The sequence below is a fragment of the Neolamprologus brichardi genome, chromosome 14, assembly GCF_056152115.1.
Source record: "Neolamprologus brichardi isolate AB-2024 chromosome 14, ASM5615211v1, whole genome shotgun sequence".
NCBI lineage: Eukaryota > Metazoa > Chordata > Actinopteri > Cichliformes > Cichlidae > Neolamprologus > Neolamprologus brichardi.
The window spans coordinates 22332434-22358511 of record NC_142117.1 but is presented as its reverse complement, the minus strand read 5'-3'; the positions used below and the strand labels follow the sequence as shown (position 1 = coordinate 22358511).

Below are 26078 nucleotides of genomic sequence, written 5' to 3'. Positions count from 1 at the left end.
AGCTTAAAATCATTGGTCGAATACAAGAGACAAAAGGGCTTTGGACACATTGTAACAGAGCATCTACTGTGAGTGATAGAGGAAGAAAGTATGCTGGGAGGCACGATGAGAAGAAAAGCGACTGAGTGGAAGGAGAGGGGGAAAAAGAGAAAAGGAGCAGGAATGAGAAAGCATGAGTGCAGACAGTGTGATGGATCCAGCAACCATGTTAAATTGGTCAGTATTGACCTTGCCAGAGCTTAACACTCTCCCTTGTTTGTCCAGTTTTACTTAATTGACCGCAGATAACTAATTAAATTTCCTGGAACAACAGGGCATTACTCTCCCTGCGTCTTTCCCCTTCTTGCCCACTTGCCATTCTCTGCCAGGCCTCTCAGTCATCCTGGCTTGTAACTATTCCGAAGAGAAAAGAGAGGTAATGTGAACAAGTAATGACATAAATTTCCTTCTTTTTTTGTTGTGTGAAAAACTGAACACAATGACAAATCGCTGTGTATGACTAGGATGGGTGAAGGTCAGAGATTTTCATGTTTTAGTCTGCTCAATAGTCCAACCTGTCTCCTTCTGCACTGCAGTGTCTCTTCTGTCAGATTCTGGCATTATATCCTTAAATAGTTGCTGGTTAACTCCCAGTGATTCTGTAAAGACACTCACTTGCCATGGCAAGCCATAGCTTTAGTGGGCACAAGTGACCATTCAATGGCTGCTGCATTTTAAATTTTAAAGGAAAAGCTTTCCACTTACAGGTGTGTGTCCAGACTGTGTGCTTTTAGCAATTTTATAACCTTTTTGCATGCCACGGTGTGCACATTGGATTTAATAAACTCGGGTATGACATTAGCGTTACCCCATGGCTGTTAGCTTCCCTCTCTTAGCTTCCCTGCAACTTTAAGTGGTCATATTTTATGTATGTAGACTGCATGATGGCAAAACTTACTAATGGCTGCAAACAAATCTGCTGCCACAACTCAACAAGAATTTTCTTAGGTTTTTTTTTATGCTGTACCATTAGTATTATTTTAACTTAAAATGGTGCCATAATAAGCACATTCATGGGATATTTGTATCAGCTGATCAATAAATGTAGGTTGTTGCTGCCCTCGTATCATGGGCCATTTGACCCCAGCTGTTGCAAGATCATTACAATAGCCAAGCTGTAACCTCGCTCATTGTGTGAATGTCCTGAAGGCAAGACCAGAGAAAATAACGTATTTCTTTCATCTTGGTTATCTCCCAACTCAAAGTCCCAAAGTTGTGCAAGTTTTGTACTCTTAAATAGACGTTGTCTTAGAGGTCACAGTTGACCAGTGTTTGTCAGAGCTAATTTGCAACAGTGTGGGAATGTTTAAACCACTCACCTGCCAACCAATCCAATTTTTTTAAAGATATTTTGATATGTCACGATGACAAAGGTACAGACATAGCCATTAAAATAAACGATTTCTTAATTCTATATGTTATATATTGTCGAGCTGTCTTGGTTTACTGCAGCCGTACATTACCACAGTAAACAGCGGTAGTGTTTGTGCTTATCTTGCTTTAATTAGTCAATTTCTAATGTGAAAATACTTTTTTAACTGAAGTCAGTAAATGATTTGGAGTTTGGAAGTCTAATATCTAAAGCAATTTTTAGGGCCCGATTTGAACCACAGTGTTTTTTTTTCAGCCAAACTTAGCTGCCTTTAATAGACCTTAACAATCATAAAATGACTACCACTGAAAAACTAATAGCACTTATGAGTAAACTGCTGTCTTAAAAATAAATTAATCAGTATTTATACAGTATGAAAAGTATGATTTTTAATGCGCCATGAATTCATTTTCTTCATAGAGGGCTACTAAATATGTCACATGATTAGTGTGCTCACCGTGCCAAGTCCATCACATCTCATCACATCACAAATCACCGTCTGTCGGCTTCATTCTCGTCTTCCCATGTCTGCACTTCATCTCTCTTGCCATTGCCGCCCTCCCTCTCTCATGCTGTTTGCCGGGGCTGTAATGTGCTCCTGTGGTTGTAGTAAGCAGGCCATAGTGTCTCTGAGGCCTTGTGCTACACCACCATTACTATCTGGCCTGCCTCCACTACAAATTGGATGAACAGGCACTGACACATTTTCAATATTATTACATTAAACCAAGTGGATTTTGATTGATAACCTAATATTGGCCTAATGCAAAACATCAATCACGGCAAGTATATTAATTATTTAATATTGTGGCGTAATTCAGAAATCGATGCTGCCTCTGCGCTGAATGCACAGAGTACAGAAGGAGGGAGGGAGAGACAGATAAGGAGAAAAGGAAAGCTCGGTCCCCGAAGACCTCCGCAGATTATATGATGTTTTGAAAAGAGAGATGAGGATGTAAAAGTGTGTGTGTGTGTCTGTGTGTGTGTGTGTGTGTCAGCTGTGGTTGTCTAATGGATAGAGCGATCCCTTCGGCACTGGTGCGGACCATGCTGGACAGCTTGTCCTTGATGAAGTCAGGACAACAGATGAAAGAGTGGGAGATTAAATGCATGTTAAGAGCTTAATAAAGGTTGAATCAAAAAAAAGGAAAAAAAAGGAAAACTGTAGCTATAAAAAGGAAGAGGGGAGACGGGGGGAGAAAAAAAGCAAAGGGAAATGAGTGGAGGAGGAGGGATCGAGCGCTGCGTCTCCCCTGTGTTAGATTGTTTCTCACTAATTGCGCTTCATTAGTGGATTACACACACTGTCACCACGGTAACAAATGTCTTGCTGTCTAGTAGCCGGGCGGCCGTCATGTATAATGAATGTGGCGGGGTGTTTGTCAGAATGTAATGTAATTACAGCTAGATGAAGTTTGCCTTAAGTGGTTGACTTGTCTGCCTGTGGCTCAGTGACAGAGCTCAGAATAAACAAGCAAACATCTTTTCTTCATGACTTTATTTTTTTGTTTTTCTTTAGTTCTTGTAGTGTTTTTTTTTTTTGTTTGTTTTAGGTTTTCTAGGGTGTGTAGCTTTTTCTTCATTCCTTGATGCTTTTCGGAAAGGTTGACGGTGTTGAGACATGGATGGATGGGTGAATGGAGGTAGAGGGGGCTGGAGGGGTGGGATGGATTAGACAGTATGTAATTTTAGAGATGGTGTAGATTTACACTGTGATGCTGCTGGCTGCATTAGCAACTGAAGCCTGTCGATAAGCCTTTCTCCCTTTCAGCACACACACAGACACACACGAACGCCGTAAAACGCCACAGCCTGGGTGGAGTTGTCAGTAATGGAGGCCAGAGTTGGACGAGGGGTGCTGAGATCGGGGGGACGGGGGCTGTTTGTGTTCTCTTGATCTTTTGATTTCCACTGCTGCAAATTTGAAATGTGCCAAAATTGCATCTATTATTTACTGCCAATTTGCTCTTTTTAAAAACAGACTGCTCCCCACTCCTCCGCTTCCTCGGCTCGCCGTTCTGCTGTTGCTACCCTGATAATCATACACACATTTTTTATTAATTCACAGATAATAAGCTCCCAGTTCTTTCTTTGTAGTTGGAAATTATTATTATGAATGCCAGCAGTGTGGCAACAATATTAGTTAACCTCTGTGTGGTGCAGATGCAAACACATGAAAATGCACACAGCATTTCAGTCTGAAAGGTTAACAATTAGTATAATTCCTCATTATGTGCTTTTTTTGGTTACCTCTTTTGATTAACCAAATGCCTTTTGATATCATCAGGATTTTTTTCCCCTCTTACAGCTATTCTCATCCCGCGTACGTTCCAGCTGAAACAGAAAGAGGGTTTAGTGGTTATGACAGTTGCCGACTGTGAAATGATTAGTTGAAAATAATTTGGCTAAACTACCACTACAGTGAGACATTTTAAGGTATCATCATAACCTCAGAAAACCACTGATGGCTTGCCATCATCGAGGAATCAAGAAAATAGATTGTTTATTAATAACAATGATTCGTAGCTGGAGTCTAATTCTGGCTACTTAGGATTGGCCACAGGTAGTGTTTCAGTGCAATAACTCAAACTGTGAAATTAATTCAGAAAATCGCACTTGACAGAGTTTGTTGTGTGTGTTAGTTGATGTTTGTGTGTGTGTGTCTGCAAATCTGCTTTTATTAAATGACTTTTTGTGCCGGCACTTTATTTACAGTGGGGGAAATGTGTTGTTGTGTTGCAGGGACGCTGGGAACATCAAAGGCAGATTAGAACATCTGGTAAGTTCTATTCAAAACACACTCACACACACTTGCACACTTTGATATCTGCATTCCTAATGAAACCTCTGCAATTGGAGCTGAATACCTGCAGCTAACAAGTAGGGAGAGAGAGAGAGAGAGTGGCAGAGAAAACGGGGATAGAGGGAGGATGGAGCCTCCCCGAGGGTCTGGTCCCGCTTTTATATTAGCATTTAATTCATCCCAAATTGTGCCCAAACGCACACACAGGTAATCCACTGTGTCCTCTCTCATATTAGCTGCTACTTTTGTGTGTGTGTGCGGGTGTGTGTACCTGTTCGTAAACGCTAAAAATGAAAGCAAAAGTTTTTCTCCCCATCCCCTTGTCCCTCTTGGTCCTTTTGTCAGCATGGGGCCTTTCCTCAGTCCTCTCCCAGCTATGAATCAGAGAGCTGCTGGAAACGCTCTCCTGGGACAGCCCTGAAAATTTAATAACCGACATTTTCAGGGTTTCTCTTGCTACTCGCTTTAATACGGGGTCAGAGTGCCGTGCAACAAAGTGAAAAGGTTTTCTCTCCTCTTTTTGGGTGGGAAGAAACAAAGGTTTGATGTGCCCCATATTCCCGGGGATGAATTATAGAGAGGGGTCAGTGAGGGTCCTGGCTCTCTGTGGATGTCACATGCCCTCCCTCCCTTGCCTCCCTGCATACTAAACTGCAGCTCCCAGCACCCTTACGCAAATGACCCTCGCCCCACCACACGCTACGCAAATGACCCTGAATATGCCACACAAATGAGTGACCCCGAAATTCAAACACTTCTCAGTAACTCTCCACTTCTGCAAACGTCTGAGCTCATAAAGTTAAAATCATCTTTCAGCACTGTCAAGCACAGCTCCAGTTGCCACTTAACTCTGTTGTTAAGGATATTCATAACTTTGATTTGGGTGACATTGGATTTAAAGTGGCGCGATTGCTCACCAGCCACTTTATTAGGTACACCTGTTCAACTGCTTGATAGCGCAAATAGCTAATGAACCGTTCACATGGGAGGGACTCAGCGCATTTAGAGATGGTCAAGAGGACCTGAAGTTCAGACTATAAGAATAGGGGAAAAAGGGATATTAAAGCGACTTTGAACACGGCATGGTTGTTGGTATGAGTATTTCAGTAACTGCTGATCTGCTGGGGTTGTCTCGCTCTGGGGTTTACAGAGAATGGTCTCAAAAAGGTAAAATATCCAGTGAGCAGCAGTTCTGAGTGAAAACGACTTGTTAATGCCAAAGGTCAAAGGAAAATGGCCAGACTGTTGGCAATTAAGACATGCAGAAGAGCATCTCTGAATGCAGATGTTTAACTTTGAAGCAGAAGAAGATAGCAGCAGAAGACCACACCAGGTGAAACACCTGTCAGCTAAGAACAGGAAACTGAGGTCACAACGGGTGATTGAAGATTGAAGTTTGAAAAGCATCCCTGGCCGGATGAGTCTCGATTTCAGCTGCAACATTTCCATGGTGCAGTCAAACGTCACCATAAACAACATGAAGCATAGATAAATTGTGCTGTCTATCATTGGTTAAGGCTGGCAAATGTTGATATTGCAGATATTTTTTGCCATACTTTGGGCCCTTAAACACCAGGTCAGCATTGTTTAAATGCCCCAGCCTACCTAAGTATTATTTCTGACCATTTCCATCCTGTTATAACCACAAGGGTCATTCAATGTACTTCTCAAACTGGTATCATTAATATGACAGTGTGTTTACTGTACTCAAATGAGCTCCACACAGATGTCATTCCAGTAGAGCACCTCATGGGTGGTGGAACGGCAGATTGACATCATGGATGTGCAACAACTGTGTGACTATCATATCAATATGGAGCAAAGTCTCCGAAGAGTGTTTTCCGCACACTATCCATGCCGAAAAGAGGTGCTAGTTGGCTATTGTGATCTTTTCAGTTCTCAACAGAACTCTGTTGTTCATTATTACCAAATTACAAACAGGCCATATTTTTCTTTGCCATAAGAGGTAAATACAATCTTGGATTCTCTTCTTTTCTCTGCATCAGCACTAAATGTTGTTAAGCTGATTGTAAATTTGTCATTCAAATCTTTTCAATGTTGGTATTTTTTAAGAGCACTGTTGTTTCCCCTCAAAGTGCTTCAAGAGTAGACATTCAAATGAAGTGATGGTTAAATATAGCATGTTGTATGGTAATGGTCTAGCTTGAGTTTGGAGATGTCTGTTGCTTGGTCTATAGGTGTGATTGATGTAGGACTCCATAAAAGGTGCTTTGAATTATTCAAGAGAAGATTAGATGCATAAACAGCATTAATCAATATGCTTATATGCGTTATCTTGGCAAATATGAAAGCTAGTGGTTTTAAGTTTCTCTAAGTGACATGTGTATGACTGTGAACTCATTTGCAAAGTCACAAATGAGTGCACTGAGTGCACTTATTAACAAATTTAAGGCAAGACGGGTTATATTGAGTTATAGGTTTCTATTATGGCACAATTTTGTATTGTGATTATAACATTCTGTACAGAAAAGCTGGAGATATACTCATAGACCAAATTATTGACACAATCATGTACTCACAGAGATTGGTAGACTTATATTTTAGCCACTGTGCATCTGCAGATGTTTTCCTATACATTTCCCCCCCCGAGTATACCAACAGGGACTGATTATACCATATTTGCATTTGATTCTTGGTTGTTGCTTTGTTTTTATACTCATCAGGATAGCTGAGTTAAACATTACAAACTTACGAAGACTCACACACGAACACATTTGTATGTTTACCAGTTTATGTTTTTTTTGTGTATATATGTATGTCTCAGGGAATTTGAATAGTTGAACACTGAGTGTTTGAATTTATGGGCATTTTAATGCTTATGGAGAGATTGCACCCCAGTAGTCAGCTGCCTGGGGAGTGCAAGACTCTGATTACGATTCGGGACAGAGAACTGTAAATAACCGAACTCATCTCTCTCAGAGGTAGAGTTTCAGGGCTGTTGCAAATGTTTTTCTCAATTCCTCACACACATATTCGTGTAGATTTCCAAACAGGCATTTATGACTTTCTGCTGATCTATTGCTTTCAAGATTGGTGCATCAGCCACATTGACACTTACCATGGTGTTTCAACCAGTGATCCTGACTCTCAGTCAAGTATACACTTTTTTATTTTTTACAGTAATTATTTGCTTACATTACTGTAAATCATTTTTATATGGGTGTCAGTAGCTGTTTTGCTGTTTATTCATGAGTAAAACCGGATCAGATTTCACACTGATGTGACAGTCAGGCTTCCCTTTACATTATTCCGGAGCTTGATTTTTCATGATGAATACTAATGTTACCTTTTCCTGTTGTAACCTCACGAGTGGTGAAGTAATTAGGTGGGCATTTAAGGCTTGTGTGGTCTAAGGTTTGTTTCATTGTTCACGTTTGGCTTGTTTTGTTTTTGCATCTCAGCAGATTGACTGAACGCGATCAGTAGCGATGCAGAAACAAAGTCTGAAGCTAATTGCTCCCAGGGCTCTGCGTTAGTTTCTGTTTTTGTTCGCACTCACGTACATGTCCAGGCACATATACACACAGACACACATACAAACAGATACACAAATAAAGATCATCCAAGTCTGACTTGGATTTTTTTTCTTTCTTTTTCTTTTTTTTGCTTTGGGAGATTTGGAGCGATAGCAAAAGAGGTGGCCTACAGCAGATAATCAGTCCAGATGCACAGCTTTTTTAGAGTGAAGTAGAAGAAAGCCAGCAGCTCAATCAATACACGAGGAATCAGCCTCATCAGGATTACTGGCTCAATCAGCAGCTGTACCCATCATTCTACTGCACACACTGCCCAAGGAAGGATACAAGACAAGAGGGGGGAGTAGAAGAACGAGGGGGGAGGAGGGTACGTCATCGGTTCTGAGGAAAGAGTCTGAAGAAACCCTAATGGTGGAGAGTGACTTGCAGGTCAGTCCAGGGTTGCAGGTTGAGTTAAGGTCACGATTCATAGAAAACTGTAACTGTGGAATTTACCTTATGTCATGATATGACATTGTAGACCTTTGCTAAAAGTAAATTGAAGGACTTTTTTTCTTGATAGCAAAGCCACATTTTTTGTAACGTGGGTTGCTCTGCATTACATTATCGGTGTTTAACAGTATTTTAATTTGGAAGTATTAGTGTATAAGCGAATAACAACTCCTCCTCTCATTTAACACATGGTAGCCATTATCCTTTAAAAACATGCCTCCCTTTGTTGAAGTGCAAGAATTGAAAACAGCTAAATTCACATAGAATGTGACTCTAATATTTTCAATATTTCTGTTTCCAAATCTTCGCTCTATGCGTTTTGGGTTTAATGTTGGTTCTCTGATTAACAAAGTGCAAATAGATTAGAAAATTGTTACTTAATGCCCTTTCTTAAATAGCCCTTTATTCTCATTTTAACAAGTGTTTGTTGGGGTCTGTGAAGTAAAATGTGTTGCTTCACTCGGGGGGGTCCTACTTAGAATAAATTTATACCTCAACTCTTTAAAGGACCTTTAATAGTCTGGAGTTTAAATGTAGCATCTGCTTTTCACAGGGTGAGAAGCTGTGTTGTCACAAAGTTTGAGTTTGAGTTTGTTTCTGTTCTATTTTTTTTTAATCATACCAATATGATCATATGCTTGACAGTTGGATTACCATATTACACGGAGCTAATGAGGAGTAGTTCCTCTTAAAAATCAAAGTGAAATAGAGCTCAAATAAGATGGATTTTATGTGTTATAGGTAAAAACATCTACCAACACCTGCGGTATGGTGTAAACGCCATACATGTCAAAAAGTGCACAAAAACTCCGAATAACTGTAAGTGTTTTAAAAACGAGTCATGAAGATGTTAAACAATACTCTGGGAAGTTACCATAGTAAATCAAGTCACATGACATGATTTACTATGGTAACATACACGTCTTGACTCTTTGCTGTGCTGTCACAGATTAAAAAAAAAAGATTGCTCATTGAGTTTTTGTGTTGGCCAGTTTTGGCTCTACTAATGCTATAAACATAAGCATACCTACCTATTGACTATCAATATTTCTTGAACAGTCCTGCAATTTATATGTTAATGTCATTTTCATCAGGGAAGTAAAAAGTAATCCAGGGATTAATCCTACAGCTTCACCTTTAATACATAGTATTAGAAATACAGATAGTACATTTCCCATAATGCTTTCAAACCCTCATCATATTTTAAATGCGACTTATATGCAGTTTTGACAAACTAGTTTGCTGATAAACCTTAACATGAGCTGGTGTTTGGGGACATTGGATGTTCCATGTTATCTCTGTGGGAGCTACCGTTCCCTTTTTTTCTGTAAAACTGTGGTTTAGTTTCAGATGTTTTTTTTCTTTGTGAAAACGAAGTGGGTTTGTTTTATTGGAACGGGCAGCCTGGAAACAAGCCTCTTTATTTTTGCGATGCATCACAGGTTGTTGTCCACATGGTTTTCTTCGGGGATAGCTGATGTCTGAGTGTCCCTTGGTGAGTTGAAGAGTTTACTGAGGCAAATTGCCTGGTTGGGCTAATGACAGATATGGACCAACAGCTGTAGCCAGGACACTCGCACACCGAAACTGTGACATTGCCTCATATGGCAGGGTTTTGTCCTAGAGAAGTCTTAGTATGAAATACAAAGAGTTAGGTCAATATAGCTGTTTTTTCTCTCTCAGTTCTGTCTTTGTGTATGTCACAGACTTTCTTTTAATTAATCTACGTATTCCTTTCTCTATTTCTTCTGTCTTTCTTGCACTAATTGTATAGGATAAAGAGGTGAAAAGAGCTTAGATGAAGAGATTGTGGACAGATAAAGGAGGGGGAGAGGGGGCGTTGATAATCTGCAAACAGATTTCCATGCTTATTACACTAATGATTTCATGATATTTGATGTTGTGGCTGGGATTGGGAGGATTTGCGAGGGAGGGCTGGTTGTCTCGCTCCCCCCCCCCCCCCCCCCCCCCCCCCCCCCCCCGTGTCTCTCTCATCTCAACGGCACGGCTAAATGATGGAGTAATTTGAGTGACCTCTGACTTGGGGCAGGCCCAGACATAATTGCATGTCATTCTCGCACGGAATGAGGAAGGGGTGGGTGGGTGTCCGCGGCTCCTCAAAATACAAAATATTCCTCCCCCCCCCCCCGGTCCGGTCTTTCTCACATATCTCTGGTTGTTTCTGCGTCTCCTTTTCATGTCAACCCAGTCCCCGTCTTGTTGCTCGTCTCACTGTGGTTCGCTCCTTGAGTGTTTCCCAAAAAAATTTTTAAAAAGAGATCCCAAACAAAAGAAAGATTGCATTAATTTTCAAATGATGATATTACATTAAGCATGGAGCTCTCATATATCAAAACGTGAGAACTACTCCCTTACTGTATGTGCTTCATCTTAATGGTATCGCTGGATGTCAAGGGCATGGAGGAAATTAAATCGGAAAGTGCAGATAGACCAAAGAAGATATTATCTCTGGATGATTGCAGTTTTGATAGGTATTCCAGTGAATTTCATTTTCTCCGGATGGGAAGAAGATGAGTTAGCCTGCACATTTGCTCATTTTTCTTCTACATGATTTATGTGAGTTGAGTATAAAACTCTCTCCTTCTTCTTCTCCCCCCCTCTTTACCCCCCACCACATCCCCCTTTATCAGGAACACATACATGCATGTACACACACACACACGGGGTAGTAAATTACTGCCTTTGAGTTGTATCTTGTCTGGGGCAGTTTATGCAAGTGTATGCATCATTTCTGTATGGATGTTTGTGGCAGTGCATGGAGTTTTGTGTATTTGTATGCACGTGCATGTTTTTCTGTTTGTGTGTGTGTGTTTGTACTAGTGTGTCTTTATGAATACACACGCCTGAGATAGCAGCAGAGCCATCAATGGGAATGATTCCAGGGAGACGGGGGAGTGTCATTACTCAGACTTGTTTACATTCTAAATACGTAATGAAATCTTGTTGGTAATAATGACGGGAATAAAAGTTTAGGAAATTGTAAAAGTGGTGAAGTTTGAGAAATGAGCCCCGGCCTGTGAAATAGCATTTGGGGGCAGGAAACGACATTATTATGCAGTGCTCCTGCCTGCCTGAGACATGAAGATGAACTGCTGGCGGGTCATAAAATGCTGTTAGGCCTAGCCTGAAGTATGGCGCATTGTAAAAGAGCCCTGATCCCATATTGCCATTATATATAAAAGTATAGCCATACACAACATTATTTTTCATATAAGATGAGCTAAGATACTGTGGCTCAGGCACCCCGAATACATACAGATAGGCAGATTTTTTTCCTTCTTATAAAATATATAAATAAACATATTGCCATGGAACCCATCTTTGCCCTGATCTTATAGACCTCGATATTAAAAACAGAAATATTGCATTTTCTAGGGGCTCTGTTTTCCCCTGTCCTCTTTTGGGTATGGGATATATCTGTGTGTTTGTTTATGGGGGGTATGAGAGAGAAGGAGAGGAAGAAGAGGAGGCGATGCAGGGGAGCCCGAGAGGAATTCAACAAATGAAAGAAAATGGAAACAGATGAAGACTTTAAAAATATAATGAGATGAATATTGAGCATATCAACTCCAGCATAAAGAGTTTGTTGAGGTAGGCACTGTGTATATTGAAGCCGTTTATTGACAGAAAATAATGGTTACAGTGGGGCAATTAGGATTAATGTTACAGTAGATGGACTGATGATGTCATTGATGTCCCGTTTCCTCCCACCCCCCCATAGAGGGTTTCTTTAAAGACATTTGAAGAGAAAGGTGACTTTAGCCAAACCCACATTTCACTAATGTGTTCTTTGAGAAGCAGGAAAGAGGTGGCACACTGTAGGCTGACTTAAATCATACCTGCCCTTAAACCAATCAATTGCTTGTGCACTATCTCTATATTTACTTAAATGGCCACAGTGCATTAAGTGCACTCTTCCAACCCTATTGCCTAAATTATTCATAAATATGTATAAATATCTAGCCTTTGCAGCATATTAACTAATTTTAACTTCATTTTTTCATAATGAAATCAATAAACTCAGAGCCAACTAGTGTGCATCCGCCTGTATATGATTTTTCTTTTGTTTGTTTTTTTAATATTATGAGCACAACAACTGTTGAAGATTAACAGGCCTTAACAGATCTTAAGCAATAGAATAATTTTAACATTTTATTTTGGCCTCACCAACTAGTCTGTTGTTTATAAAATTATTATTTGGTCAGATATAATGAAATGTGCCAGTACTGATCACTCAGAGCCTTGAGCGTTAAAATAAAAGTTGGCAGAATACCCACAGATCAGTTAACCCGTTGTTTTCAAGATGCTGATTGTTCGATTGTAACATGCAAACTGCATTAAACAAGATAGACCTGGAGCGCTTTGTAAGGTAGGACCAGCCCAGTGTTCTTTATTTATTTACTGCAGCTCACGTTGGTAATTTTCCTTCATGCGCTGACGCTCTGCTTTGCTCATCCACTTCAAGTCTTTCTAATATCGTTAAGTTTAGTTACCGCTGCTGGTTATGTGTTTCGTTTTGTTTATGTTTTTTGTAGCGTGTGCATGTGTGTCAGCATTTTCTCTGTAAACACAATGCTTCAAAAGGTTGTGAGTGAATTCTGATAAAAAAAATTTTAAGGGTTTGGATTGAGGTCGTTTTAACAAGCCGTTAAAATTTATATTCCACCAAAGTCTTTTAAATGATTTATTGGTCGAGTATTGACCAGCGTAGAAACTATGATTATGAAACTATGAGCATATAGAGAGTACCGTGTAAAGATTGAAACTGACCGTATGACCCCTGACCTCTCCTTCAAGGTCAATGGACTGATCTGAAGGTCAAAGGGTTAATGATTATATATAGATCTAATAGATGGACAGGGAATGATATATGGGGAGTCTAAATATCACTTTAATTTATTATGACTTTGTTACATACATGACAGTAACAGATTATAACCATTTAAATACATAACAATTTAAATACATGCACCATTTTCCTAGCTTTTGGGGAAATAAAAAAATAACGTGATAATTAAACAATTCTTTCTAAACAATGATGTGAATGCACTATATCCACATAAATTAAAAAAATATACTGAAAATTATGTAAAGTATATTAAAATGGGACAAGTAACAAAAGCCTGTTCTTTGCACGTCTTTTTACTGCACTACAAACTTCTTAAAGTATGTTTAAAAAGAAAAAAAAGGGGCAAAAATGAATATATAGAAAATACAAGACTTTTCCCTTCAAAGTAAATACTGCTGAGAATTTAAGTTGTGCCTTGGTTGGAGGTTTGCATTCTCTGTGTGCTTTTTCTTCTTTACTTACGTCCTCCACCTCTTTTTGCTTAATCATAAATGAACTCTTCCTGTTGTGTGGTTAGATGGAGCTGATACATCACTGTTAGAGATGGCCTTTCTGATCTTTGTTTGGCTTCACTCTTCCTGCTTTAACAATCATCACCTGACCCACCACACTTTGCTTTGTCTGCGTCTCGAACTAGTGAATTACCGCAAAGAGATGAAATTTCCTGCGTGCGGGACCTCATTATACACAGGCTAGCATTGTTTTTACCAAGCAGTTTGAGGGTAATTTATTTTTCTAATGGGACGTGTTTATTTTTGACTAATGGCACTTAGCTGAGCTAAGCGTGTCTCAGTGTGTCTGTCGTCGGCGTGGTGAGGTAAGCGTGCAAGCTGCTTTGAGCACACTGGACTTCCTGTTAGATTTGGAACAAGAATTTTCTAGAGGGTGTGGGTGCCACAGTGTTGTCAAACCAATAAGAGCAGATTCTTTTATGATAGAGGAATGTGTGTGTGTGTGTGTTTTTTTTAAGTTGTTTCTTTACAGCTTGATAGCGAAAAAGAGGAAAAATGCGATATCTGTGATGTTAATAATATTACCTGCTCTATACGTGCATAACTGGATTTTTCATTGTCATACATACAACACTTACAGGGCTCCATAGCAGGACACACATTTAATATTTATTTGCTAAAAAATAACTGAAATACTGCAGATTTTGACAAACAGGGCTTATACATAAGCACTGTTTACATGCTCCAGCAATTTGCCAGATGTGTTGAAAGAAGAAAAAATAGGCAGAATTTAAAAATAAATAAATAGAAAAACTAAACGGTACTAGATCTGTCAGTTTTTATTTTATGATGAAGTACAAGCCAAAAAATTCCTTTGAAATTAATGTCAAAAGTGCATACTAGTACGTCTGTATGCCCCTCTTTGACAGTTAGCTCTTCACCTTGTCTGCCGATGGTCCATATTTGGAACACCAGAAAACATTTCAGGATGCAATATGATTCAATGAAAATCATATGAAAAAGTTCTATTGGAATATAATTGTGGTTTTAAGGTGCCTGGAAGTTTATTGGTAAAGGTGCTGGTCAGTTAATTGGAGGGTTTCTTTCAGCTTTTCTTGTCCACAGTGTCCTTCAGAAAGACACTTCTTTGATGGCTCTGAATGAGCAGATCTGCATTCTTCTCAAGCTGTTAGTGGTATGGTGTGTAAGTGCTAATATAACACCATTAAAAGTATTTATATTTTTTCTAATTTGTCTTTGGCCTCCTATATGTCTATATTCTTCCTCTTTTAAGTTTTTTCCCCTCTCCTTAACACTCCCCTTCATTTGATCTTCTATATTTCCAGAACCATAAAGAAAGCACAACTTCTTTTTCCCTGTCTCATTTGTTTCCTGTGCCATTCTCCCTTTTTCTCACAGTGTGATAATCTAAAACCTCTACAAGGAAAGCACTGCTCATTTCCAAGTCACATTACTTCCCTACACACACACACAGTCCTCCTCCCGGTGTCTCGTGTTTGTTTGTGCACGTGGGGAAAGGCGCAGTTCTAATTGAGGGGCAAAGCCACTTCAGATGCAGCGGGTGCCTCTCTCCCAGTGGGGGGAGCTCAGATCTGCCTCTGGGGAACACAATTAACGCCTTTTTATTGTTTACTAATGAATTACACACAGAGGGAGCAGGCGTGCGCGTGTGAATTAGAGTGAAAAATAAAGAGTTAGTTGTGAAGCAAAAAAACGTGCAATTTTGGGCGTGTGTGTATGTTTGTTAGCTGACTTCTGAGTACCTTTTACATTACTTGTGATGATAACTTGATATTAATTAGAGTGTTACTCTGTCACGCTTCATTTAGTACTTTATATGGGGAGCGCAGCTTTTTTTAAGATGCTTTTTCCCCCCTCCCTTGTTGTTCTGCATTTCTTTAAAGGGAAACTCAAACCATGCATGACTCTGAGGAGAAAACTGCTTTCATTCTCTCTGCTAAAACTTGGAAACACGCTTCACCCCTCTGGCCTCAATCCAGTTATTGTTGTTGTTATTAGGAAATAGTTGTTTTCACTTTACTGGTTAATGTTGTAAGAATTGCTTGGGAGTTTCAGCCCTTACAGAGACCGCGTACAGTAGCAGCAGTAGTGTGATTCAGTGTTTCATTACCCCTTGAGGAACTGTTGGAAGTGTGTGTGTGTTTGTGTGTGCGTGCGCATTTAGGATGCATGGACTTGCACATGCCTTAAGGCCAATGTAAACAAATGCTAATGTAATTACAGAGTGGGCGTTGTAATAAACTGTAACTAAGATGATTGCGTAGCACACAATGATCAGGATAGTTAAGCAGTGATGTGTTATTGCGTTATGTGGCTGGTTGTAGCAAGACTGATTACTTTGTCATAATTGTGCCTTTAAAGCGGGTTCAAAACCTGAATGCAAAGCTGCTGAAAAAGGAGGAGAAATTCGACAAATTATGGTATAATCCCTTTTTTGTGAAGGTAGGTAGAGTGTTTGTGTGTGTGTATACATACATTTTTGTGTGAATGAAGGCCTCAAGTGTTTTTCCTCTTCTTATAATAGCACTTCATAATTTTGACTGTCAAGCAGTGCCAGTCAGTGCGTGTGATCCGCCATGTCAGCACACATCCATGTTGCATTACGTATGTCTCAGTGTCAGTCATGCCTTGATGTGTGTACCATCTAGGATACAGCACCCTGACATCACTACATTAAAGGGGGTCATTATATTTCCCCGACTGCCACCGAAAAGTGACGTTTTTACAAAGTGACAAGTTTACAGTTTGATAAATCCGATTTTTTGTGTTGTGCGTGGGGAGTCATGAGATGGAAAGATGGGAGGAAGAGCTGGGTTGTCTGTTGGAGGAGGAGGTGGAGGGAGGAAGCGCTGCCTGTCAGCGACGCCCCGGCCCTGTCGTCTAAATGATGCTCCCAGGCAGCGGATTCAGATCCCATCCCCATTAGCATTTAATTTCTCTCTAATCCTACACACAGTCTCTGCCGCTGCATGGTAACGAGGGCCGCTTTGCCACGGCAGCGCCAAAACACCTCTGAGAGCAATCTGCATCGCGCTTCGCCTTTTATAGCTCGTGCCCTGTCGTAGCCATCATTCTTGCTTGACAATTAAGACCCTCAAATCTAATAGCAGTGATATTGGAATTGCAGCAAGACCCTTTTGAGGCCATGTCATGGGAAAAAAAGAAAGAAAAGGGATGTGCTTCCCAATACAGCTGTCAAAGCACAAGGCCCTCGCCCGTTCATGCCCGCTAAATGTTTCTGATGCGCACACACACACACACACACACACAATAGGAAGGGGGAATATGTTGAGTCTTTGGCTGTGATCTTTGTAAAATGTGCTCTCCGTGCCCTCTTATCCAACTCTCCAAAGACTTGTTACAGCAGCTTTTGTTTTCTCTCCTACCCTCTCTCTCTTTCTTTGTCTCTAAATTTCTCTTCATCTTTTACTCATTGATTCTCCCTGGTGTGTCAGAGATGCTGCTTTCTGTTTTATTTCATTTTATTCTTTTTTATTTTTTTTCTCCACTAGCAGCATTTTTATAGATGACGAGGCCTAGTAGCTTGGTGAAGTTGTCCCTTGGTGCTCTATGAGGACAGTTTACGGGAACATTCACTCTAATGGTTGCAGTTAAAGATTATCATGGGTAAAATATTTTGTTGGCCTAAGGGACACAGCAGTTTTCGAGCTAAATTACATAGATGACATTTTGTAAGTGTGGCTGCCGTTGGTCCTGTCGCAAACTGTGCTTTGTCATGTGTCAGGCAGCAGGGTGCCAAAGTGAAAGGTGGATCTTCTTTTTTCTTCTTTATAAAAAAAATAAAATTTGGAAGCTTTTGTGTCAACAAGTGCTAAAAATGCCCTCAAGCACACTCAGTCCACCAGCTAATCTGTAGCTGGCTTTTACCAATAAACTATTTAAAATAACAAAATCCAACCATTAAAATATCATGTTGCTGTCTGATTTTTTTTTCATTTCGATATCTCTTTGTCTGTCACTCTTCTGCAGACTCCAGCAGAGCAGGCTAAGGTTCGAATGCATTTGGTCCTGCAGGCTGCGGGTAAGTGGATAATATTAATGTTTTTATTTTTGTCACAGCGTGGCTCAGAAATGTTGCTCCCTCATGTCGGGAATCTGTGGAAATATGTAAAAATACTGTGCAGTGCTGCACATCTGTAGTCTGACAGTACAGTACAGTATTTTCTATGCAGAAGTGGGTATTTTCTGTCACTATAACTCATCAGTCTAGGGATGTCAGTATAGGTCGGTCGGTTCACTGTCAGTCTCCCTTTTATTAATTGAAAGACAAATAACCCTTTGATAGTACTTAAGGCTAAACACTAAAGCAGTGGATTTACAAATTATTTACAGTAATGTGTTCGGAAAAACAACGCAACATTTTTATTGTTGCTGTTGTTATTGTTATTTTAAAGTGATTATTGATCATTTCTTGAGATTACCACTGACTGTTCCCTGTAGGAGTCCTAGAGACCAGTTAGCAACCATCTGGTAACCATCCGTCACCCAGTGAGAAAAAAATGTGCGTTCCCCAACTTGGTTGCTGGCAGTTGCTAGTTGAAAATGGTTGTGAAGAGGTATATGTTCTTGAAAGCGAGATTGCACTGGTTGCAGATTGTCACATTCGACCATAGATTGCATGGAAGATGCAGACTTGTCTGCAAAGACTCAAAGTCAAGCATTTGCCTTCAAAATAAAAGTTTAACATGTCTTGACCGGAGCAGTGTGGCACAGTTGTAAGGCGAGTGTTCTCTGTTTCTGGTTTGTGTCACAGTTTTTGTAGTTGGCAACAGTTTGCAGACAAGTTGTTGTCTTCCATGCAAACACTGGCACTTGTGGCAATCTGCTAGCGACCAAAACAATCACAAGAATGATTTGGGTGAAATAAAAACTTTTCATCTCATTTCATTCAGCAATAGGCAGCAGTGGCAGAATCACCAACCACTACACAGTTTTCCCTCACAACTGGTGGTTGCTCAGTGATTGCTCGGTGGTTGCCAACTTGTCTCTCGGTTTGTGTGAGTGGGACCTGATGAAACCTGTGCACTGTAAAATGATTATTTGTGCCAATTCATTTAAATGAAATAGTGTGGCACCCTTTTTGATGTAGCTACAAATTAAAGTCACAGCTGAGTGTTTTGATTGGTTAAATGTGCTACTTTCCCATGTTGGCTAAGTCGATTGCAGTGCCTTCAGTGGGTGAAATTCTAGTTACTGTAATAGTTGTGCTAGTACTTATAGGTAGCCACTGGGCGGCTTCACCAATGTTTAGCATTCTCAAAAATTGGAATTGGTCAGGAAAGTAGCTAACTGTGTCTTTGCAATGCACTCATACAGTCTGTCCACCTTACTAACCCAGCAAATTAGCACTAGGTGATAGCGTCTGAGCCACCCTCACTTCCAAATTTGGCCATTTGCAGCTCCCAAAGAAAACTATAATTGACTAAAATGCCAAACTCAAGGCTTCAAGACAGTAGCCAAGAAACCAACAGGTGACCACTTTTACATGCAGTGATAAATATGTTAAATTTAAAAATATAATTTTTTAAACACGTTTTCCAGCTGGACTGCTAAACCTTTTGGGATTAAGCCACAGTCCCTTGTCTCTCTCCACTATGAAATTGAATGGGTTTCATGGTTGTTTTCCTCTGCACAGAGTCAAAGCAACCCTCCCCACATACATTACAACTATCTCACACACACACACAGACAAATGCACACACACTCACACACTCTCCACTTTGAGTGCTTCTGGGCCCATATTCACTGCAGCTTAATTTCAAACACTCCTCCCAGTACATAAGTCATAGATGTCACCATGTACACGGTGTATATATTCCAGTGTGTATTCGAGGGGTAGAGTTGCGAGCCAGATGTGACAGGCAGAGATTGACTGTGGAGAAAGATGTCTTCATGTTTACAGTCATACACACACACACACACACACACACACACACACTCACACAGCACTTCAGAACAGGGCTCTAATTTCACCACAGGAAATATATGAAAGAACAAAGCATCTATACATCATCTATAAAGCACCCGCCAGCCACATACTTAGCTCACTTAAGACTTGTTCACCCTCGCCGTAGGCCACAGAACAACACTGCCATCCCTTGATGTGATTTCACTCAGTTGAACTTTAACTTTCGGAGCCATATCTTACATACTCCATCATATGTTAAATTGGCATAGTTTACATGTGAGGATTGGTGATTTTTAACATTTATTTTGTTAAAGAATGGGAACTAGTTTAGAAATATTCGAGTTCTCTCTTTTTCTCATGCGTATTCTTGTATAGGCCCAGCTCGTTGCACTGCCACCTCAAGGCTAATGCTGTACTAATGGCGGTGAAGCATCATAAAATTGAGCATGTGGCTTTGAGTGCATTGGGTCACAGTGGTGCAGACACAGGCTCAGGGCCAGACGCAGGACTAAAGGAGAGGGTTTAATGCGTTGGACATGTCTCTGCTTTTCCTCTCTTTCCTGGAGTCTTCCAGAAGAACAGTTTTATGGCTCAGTCAGAAACTGTCTCCACCATAGAGCCGAGCCTGGCCTGTATCAGGTCTTCGGGTGATCATGTCACTCATAAAGACCCATAATAAAATACAAATAGGCAAACGGTTTTAACTTGATGAAATGCTTTATATTTAATACTTTTATAATTGTTTTTATTTCAGATTTATTTTCAGCTTTTTGCCCTCAGTTTTAGTCAGTGTGCCCTTGGTAATTTTATCACATTTGTATAATTACAATTATTAGGGATGTCTTTTTTTTTTTTTTTTTTTTTTTTTTTTTTTTAGTTTTACTTCTAAAATCCTCTGAACTTGCAGCTGCTAAGTCTCTTGCTGCCAAATCTTCTTAATTCATCTGGCTCATATCTCTCCTTGTGCTCCCCATTTTTGCTTCTCTTCTCTCCGTCTATCTGTCCGCTCATTCTGCCTCACCGTCTTTGTTCCAGCGTTGTTAGCGGGTAGAGGGAGATAGGGATGGAAGGCGAGAAGGAAGCAGCAGATGTTGGGAGGTTGTGTGAATGTTAATGTCCTGACGTAGCCGTGGAGCTTAAGCTTCCTCCTCCTCCTTCTCTCCGTTCCTCTCTGAGCGCCCGCCAGGCTTTCTCTCTCGGGGTCTCCTGACATCCTTAAAGCCCGCGGCTCTCCTCTCCTCTCCTCATCTCTGCTCTCCTTCACCTCTTTCTCTCCATCCCCTCCCTCCCCTCCCTCCTTTTGTCCGTCTATGGACTCTCTCTAGTCAGTAGAGAGCAGATCATCCCATGGCTAAAGCGGCTCAGGCCTTTGTGTTGGGGGGCTCTGTGGACCTGTAATGAGCCCCCTCGGCTGGCCCGCTGGCCTGCTTAGCGCTCACTAGGGGCTTTGAGAGTGAGTGTGTGTGTGTGTGTGTGTGTGTGTGGAGCGGGATGAGGAGGGCAACACTGGCCCCCAATGAAAGAGCTGGATGGATATGTTTATGGGTCACTTCCTGCTTGGCCTACATATCAAACACGCACACACCTACACACACACTCACAGAGTACACCCCGTATTTCCACACCAAACCTGCTTATCATAATTTAATCAATAATAAGATACTGATCAAAATTTCACTATTTATATATGTAATAATTCTTATGCACATAGAATTTATAGTAAATGTTGCATCATAGCAGGATGCATACATTTTATTTATTACATTCTGAATGTGATTCATCGTTTCAAAATATATAAAGAGAAACCTTTTCTGTATCTAGTTTATGATATACGCCATTTAAAGCATTTTTTTTCATTATTATTATTATTATTATTGTTATTATATATTATTATATAGTGCTTGCTTTTCCTGCATAGTGTGGATTATCAAAAAATGTATAAGACAGAAAATGGAAAAACTTTCTGGAAGTTCATCTGGATTTATTTGGGCAGTGTACAATTTACATAGAGGCCAAAGTAACACTGTGTGACACCCTCCATATGTTTGATTCATTCGGATTTCAGCACAACTTATTTCTGTCCCCTGATTCATAAGTACATCTCTTGAGCAACATACTGAGTCGTCATAAATCACACATAAATAAGAAGTATAGCAGCCTTGTTGTTTTCAAAGCTGACAAACACAAAAGAAACCACTTTATTCGATCCATACATACCTCCATTCAGACACACAGCAACCATGACACCCTTACTATATCTAATACTCTTGTTCCTTTCAGCCACTTGCTTGGTTCTTGGCTCTTTTCATAGCAGTGTCCATTTCCACTCAAATGAACATAAGTACTGTGCACAGCAGCGGGCCTCTCCTTATCCACATGTCAATAGGGAGTGTTTGCAGAACACCCACTTAGGACCTGAGGGCCAAGGGTCATCAAAACCTCCTTCTTCTCTCCATTTGAACCTTTGACAGCAGCAAAACAAACAATCCTTAAGATCTCAACAGAGGCTTGAACTTGGAAGGGCTTCACCGGTCTGAATTAACTTCTTCTGTCAGTTTAACACCTAGCTGAAAAACCGAGCATTGTTTCAGTTTTCAACTTAAGCTATGGAGTTATAATGAAAACACCTAACACTTTATTAATAATGAATAATAAGACATATGTATTTGAATGTCTGGCCAACGTACTTTTTGATTGTAAGCAGTGTTCGTGCATATGTGTCATATTGAAATACAAAAGGCTCAAATTTGCAGCTGTTTGTATCGATGCCTCTTTTTTAAAAATACAGCTTTGATTAGGAAAAAAAAGCTCCAACTTTCATCAGTAATAGTGCGTCAAGTAAACTTGACTGGACAGTCCGGTCAAGTTTAAATATAGTCCAAATTCTTCATACTAATTATTCTGAAACTTATTGCCTTTATATGAAATTATGTTACATTCCAAGTCAAGTAGCATTATTTTTAACAAGGAAAAACCTTGATTTATTGAGTCGGTGAGAGTAACTGATAAATTCACTGTTGATATCTGTTCATGTCAGTTGAAATCCCGTGTTTACGTTTGCTGTTATGGCGTTCTGTAAAAACTAAAATGAAATTAAGAGGCGAAACGGAGAACAAGTCCTGTTGAAGTCTCAGAGACCAGTCGTTCAGCATTACACGTTTAACTCAGTTTTAATAAATATCACTACCGCTGCTACCAGGGTATGATGGTGCACATTTATTTATTTTTATCAGCTTGTCTGTTGAAGTGTCTCAGTCTCTTCTGTTTGGGTTTGCGTGTCTTTTACTGAAGAGGCAAAGCGTTGCGTGATCAGCGAAGCTTAGCAGCATCATACGATAGGACTAATTCATCCAGAGTAAATACAGGGTATTAGGCTTCTTGGTCGCAGCAGGGTTCCCAAAAACACACACACCCTTTTTCTTGAGCTTTCTCCTTCTTTCCTCCATCTTCCTTGTGCGTCCAGGTCCTGCTGTCCCTCCCACCCCCTCCTGCCCACCCCCTTAGGCCCTGACAGATGTGTGCTGAACAGACCACATACATGGAGGGTGTCACCTTACCCCCTCTGGAACTAAAGGGCTAATGCGCCGCATTTAGGAGGCTGCCGCCCTTTGTTCTGATAGAATAAGAGGTGACGGGGACTGGGCGACGGAGGCGAGACCCAGTCCTTTTTCTTTCTTTCTTTTTTTGTTGCCTCGCTCAAATACATACCTTTTCTTTATAAACTTGGTCTTTCTTCGGTTTTTATTATCTCTACTGTTATTGCCATCTACTTAGATTGAGCAATCTTCACGCGATTGCAGCACAGGATTTGTTAGGCGGCGAATTGCAGTTATCGCATTATCCATCTTCATCACCTTGCTGTCACTCCAGTTGTGGAAACACTCTTTGTATGACATGACTGAAATGATTGTCACAAACACAAGTGATGACCTTCATTTCAAAGGGGATTTTCTCTGTAAAAACACAAGGGAATTACCCTGTAATAACCCCTAACTACACATTCCCCCTCGCTCGCATTCAGTCTAAATGTATGCCCGTTTACTATGACCAGGGTGCTCTGCAATCAGAATCAGGGAATCTCTTGGATTAAAACATTATAAGCAATTAGACATAATGGTTTTATTTAAAGACAACACTCTATGCTTTTTGTAATTTACTCTCTTGTTATAACAGTCATGTTTTGCTTTCCTAAGTTAACAATAAAAGTTTGGTCAAAGAATAAAGGAAAAAAAAGGATAAGTATTAATATAGCTTCTTAAGTGATATTTGCTCATGTTTTAAAAGCCTTACCATAACATTGTATTAGTTTAGTGGAATTACAGAGAGTGTAGTTTGATAAACAGTTTGGTTTCCTGTTAGTGTGATCATAAAGCTAGAAAGGTAACAACATTCTTCCAGCGTATTCAAATAAAGGAAACAATTACACAACTGCAGCAGAAATCCCCTTTGCATCTCTGCAGGAATGCATCTCCTGTTGTCCTCTGAGAGGATAATGGGACAAGAGTGTCCTGTAATTTAGTCTCCGTAACCATTGATCAGCTGAATTTATGTGCCATTACCTCACTGTTCCAGTCAACACTCGTAATTATGTCTCTGAGGGAGAGGGAGCGAGAGAGAGTGAGTATGGGGCCTGCACTTATACAAGACCCCAATACCTGAATAAGATTTTTAACAAACAGCCCCTAACACACACTGATAACCATGTGATGGGTGGAAGGGTCAAGCTCACTTTAAAAGCTATACCATATAGTGAGCATCCACAAAACCCCCTCGAAAGAAGTGCACATTTTAAGGGTGTGTGTGAATTTTAAAAAGAACTGGATCTGCGTTCATCTATACTTACAAGTAATCTCTATTTTCAATAGGAAGTCTTTCAGGTCAGGTATCTGTCAGTCGTGGAGAGGGGGGTATGATTGAGCAAATGACTGCACGGATACGAGGTTTATGTGCCAATTGATTTTTGGTTTGTTTTATGGGTATAATAAACGCAGGTCCAACTGCATCCTACGCTTTTTCATGTCCTGCTTTCTTGCTTTTCCTGCATTGCCATGGTACGGGAACAGTTTATCTGATTTAACATTAAAGCTACGGCAAAAATTCAACAGCAACACTGCAAAACACTAAAGCAGTCTTAACTTTGGCTAAATGATGAGTGCTCTCCACCTTTAAAGAATAAACATTTAAGGATTTTGAGGAGAATTTGGTCCTCGTGACTGCTCCTCTACAATAAGTTTATCAGCTTGAATTTCACTTATTTTAACAGGAAGCTGTTCATCAATCGGTCCCGAGCTTTGTGTAATGTTTTCATCTTATTCATTTTTTTTTTATTGTGCTTTAATTATTATAATTTTTAATTAAAAGGAATACATACACTATTTATTGTTTATTTAAGTAAAATGTATCTGGAGCTTTTTTGATTATCGGTGCAGTCTTTAAACAGGAATCTTGTCATTGACAGTTTGCACCCCTTGCAAACTGTGGACATTTTTCACAAGTTGTCAATATTTTGTTGTCAAACATTTAATCAAACAATATTTTCAACAAACCCATCATGCAAATAACTGGTAGGTGCAGCGGTAACTAAAAATAATTGTCTACAGAGGAGATTATCTGACGAATGGATCAGCAGATACTCACTTGTCAATTATTTTGATAACTCTGTTTATTGACGTGAAACACATGCTGGTTAAAGCTTTCAAAACATGGAGATTTGCTGCATTTCTCTATCTTAACATCATTATATATTCAATATTTTTCGGTTTGAGGAGGGTGTGGGCTGGACAAAACATTTGAGGTTTTCTTTTTTTACTTTCTGGAATTGTACTGACTAAACAATTACTTCATTAGTTGAGAAAATATTGGGTTTTTTGGATGCTGGTGTCCACAATCGCCTTATTTATTGTCACTTATTTTAGCCTTACTCATCCTTCTCTGTGATACTGAGGGTTCAGGTTGTCGATACTACTTGTCAAATTAATGTACAGCTTTCCTTGCCCTGCCTTAGGGAGTAGTATATACTGTACCAGACAGAGCCACTTAGAGGAAGTTCTCTGATTCTTTGTGTGTGTGTGAGAGAGAGAGAAAGAGAAGGAGAGTAAGAGATTGAGGAAAGCTTTGTTTTTCTTCTGTGGGCAGATTTCAAACAGCATCTGGTGAGCTCTTGAAAAAGATCGTTATGAGTGTGTTCAAATCCAAACTGAATCATTATTGCACCCTCCTTCCTCCTCCTTTTCTTTTTCTCCCCTCCTTGTTGTTGGTGTTTGGAGACACATGGTGATATCTTTCCCTCCTCCCTCCCGCTCTAACTCTCTCTTTCTCTCCTCTCAACATGTAGGCATTTCCATAACAGAAAAGGAATATTTTTAATTTGCTGCTTTCCATAATTTTGCAACATATGGTTTAAACGATTTTGATGCAAATGTATGTGCTAATTATTTGCAGACGAGCCTTAAACAGGCCAGCCATTGAAGTGAAATGAAAGCAAATTTGCAATCACCTTAAATTTTGCTAACCATTTACTGTTAAGTAAACTTTGCTAAGTAATTTAATTACCTTGGACCACTGGCAGGCATTCAGGGCTTT

At 40.0% G+C, this 26078-nt stretch overlaps 1 protein-coding gene across 1 annotated transcript in view; it reads left to right on the top strand.

Moving 5' to 3' along the window:
• Positions 1-26078, top strand: part of rsrc1 (arginine/serine-rich coiled-coil 1) — a 119336-nt gene that overhangs the window by 38846 nt on the left and 54412 nt on the right. Inside the window, exons 5-6 of the mRNA XM_006795428.3 lie at positions 4154-4190; positions 17558-17609. Of these exons, the coding sequence (XP_006795491.2) occupies positions 4154-4190; positions 17558-17609 (89 nt within the window). The remainder of the gene's footprint in view (positions 1-4153; positions 4191-17557; positions 17610-26078) is intronic.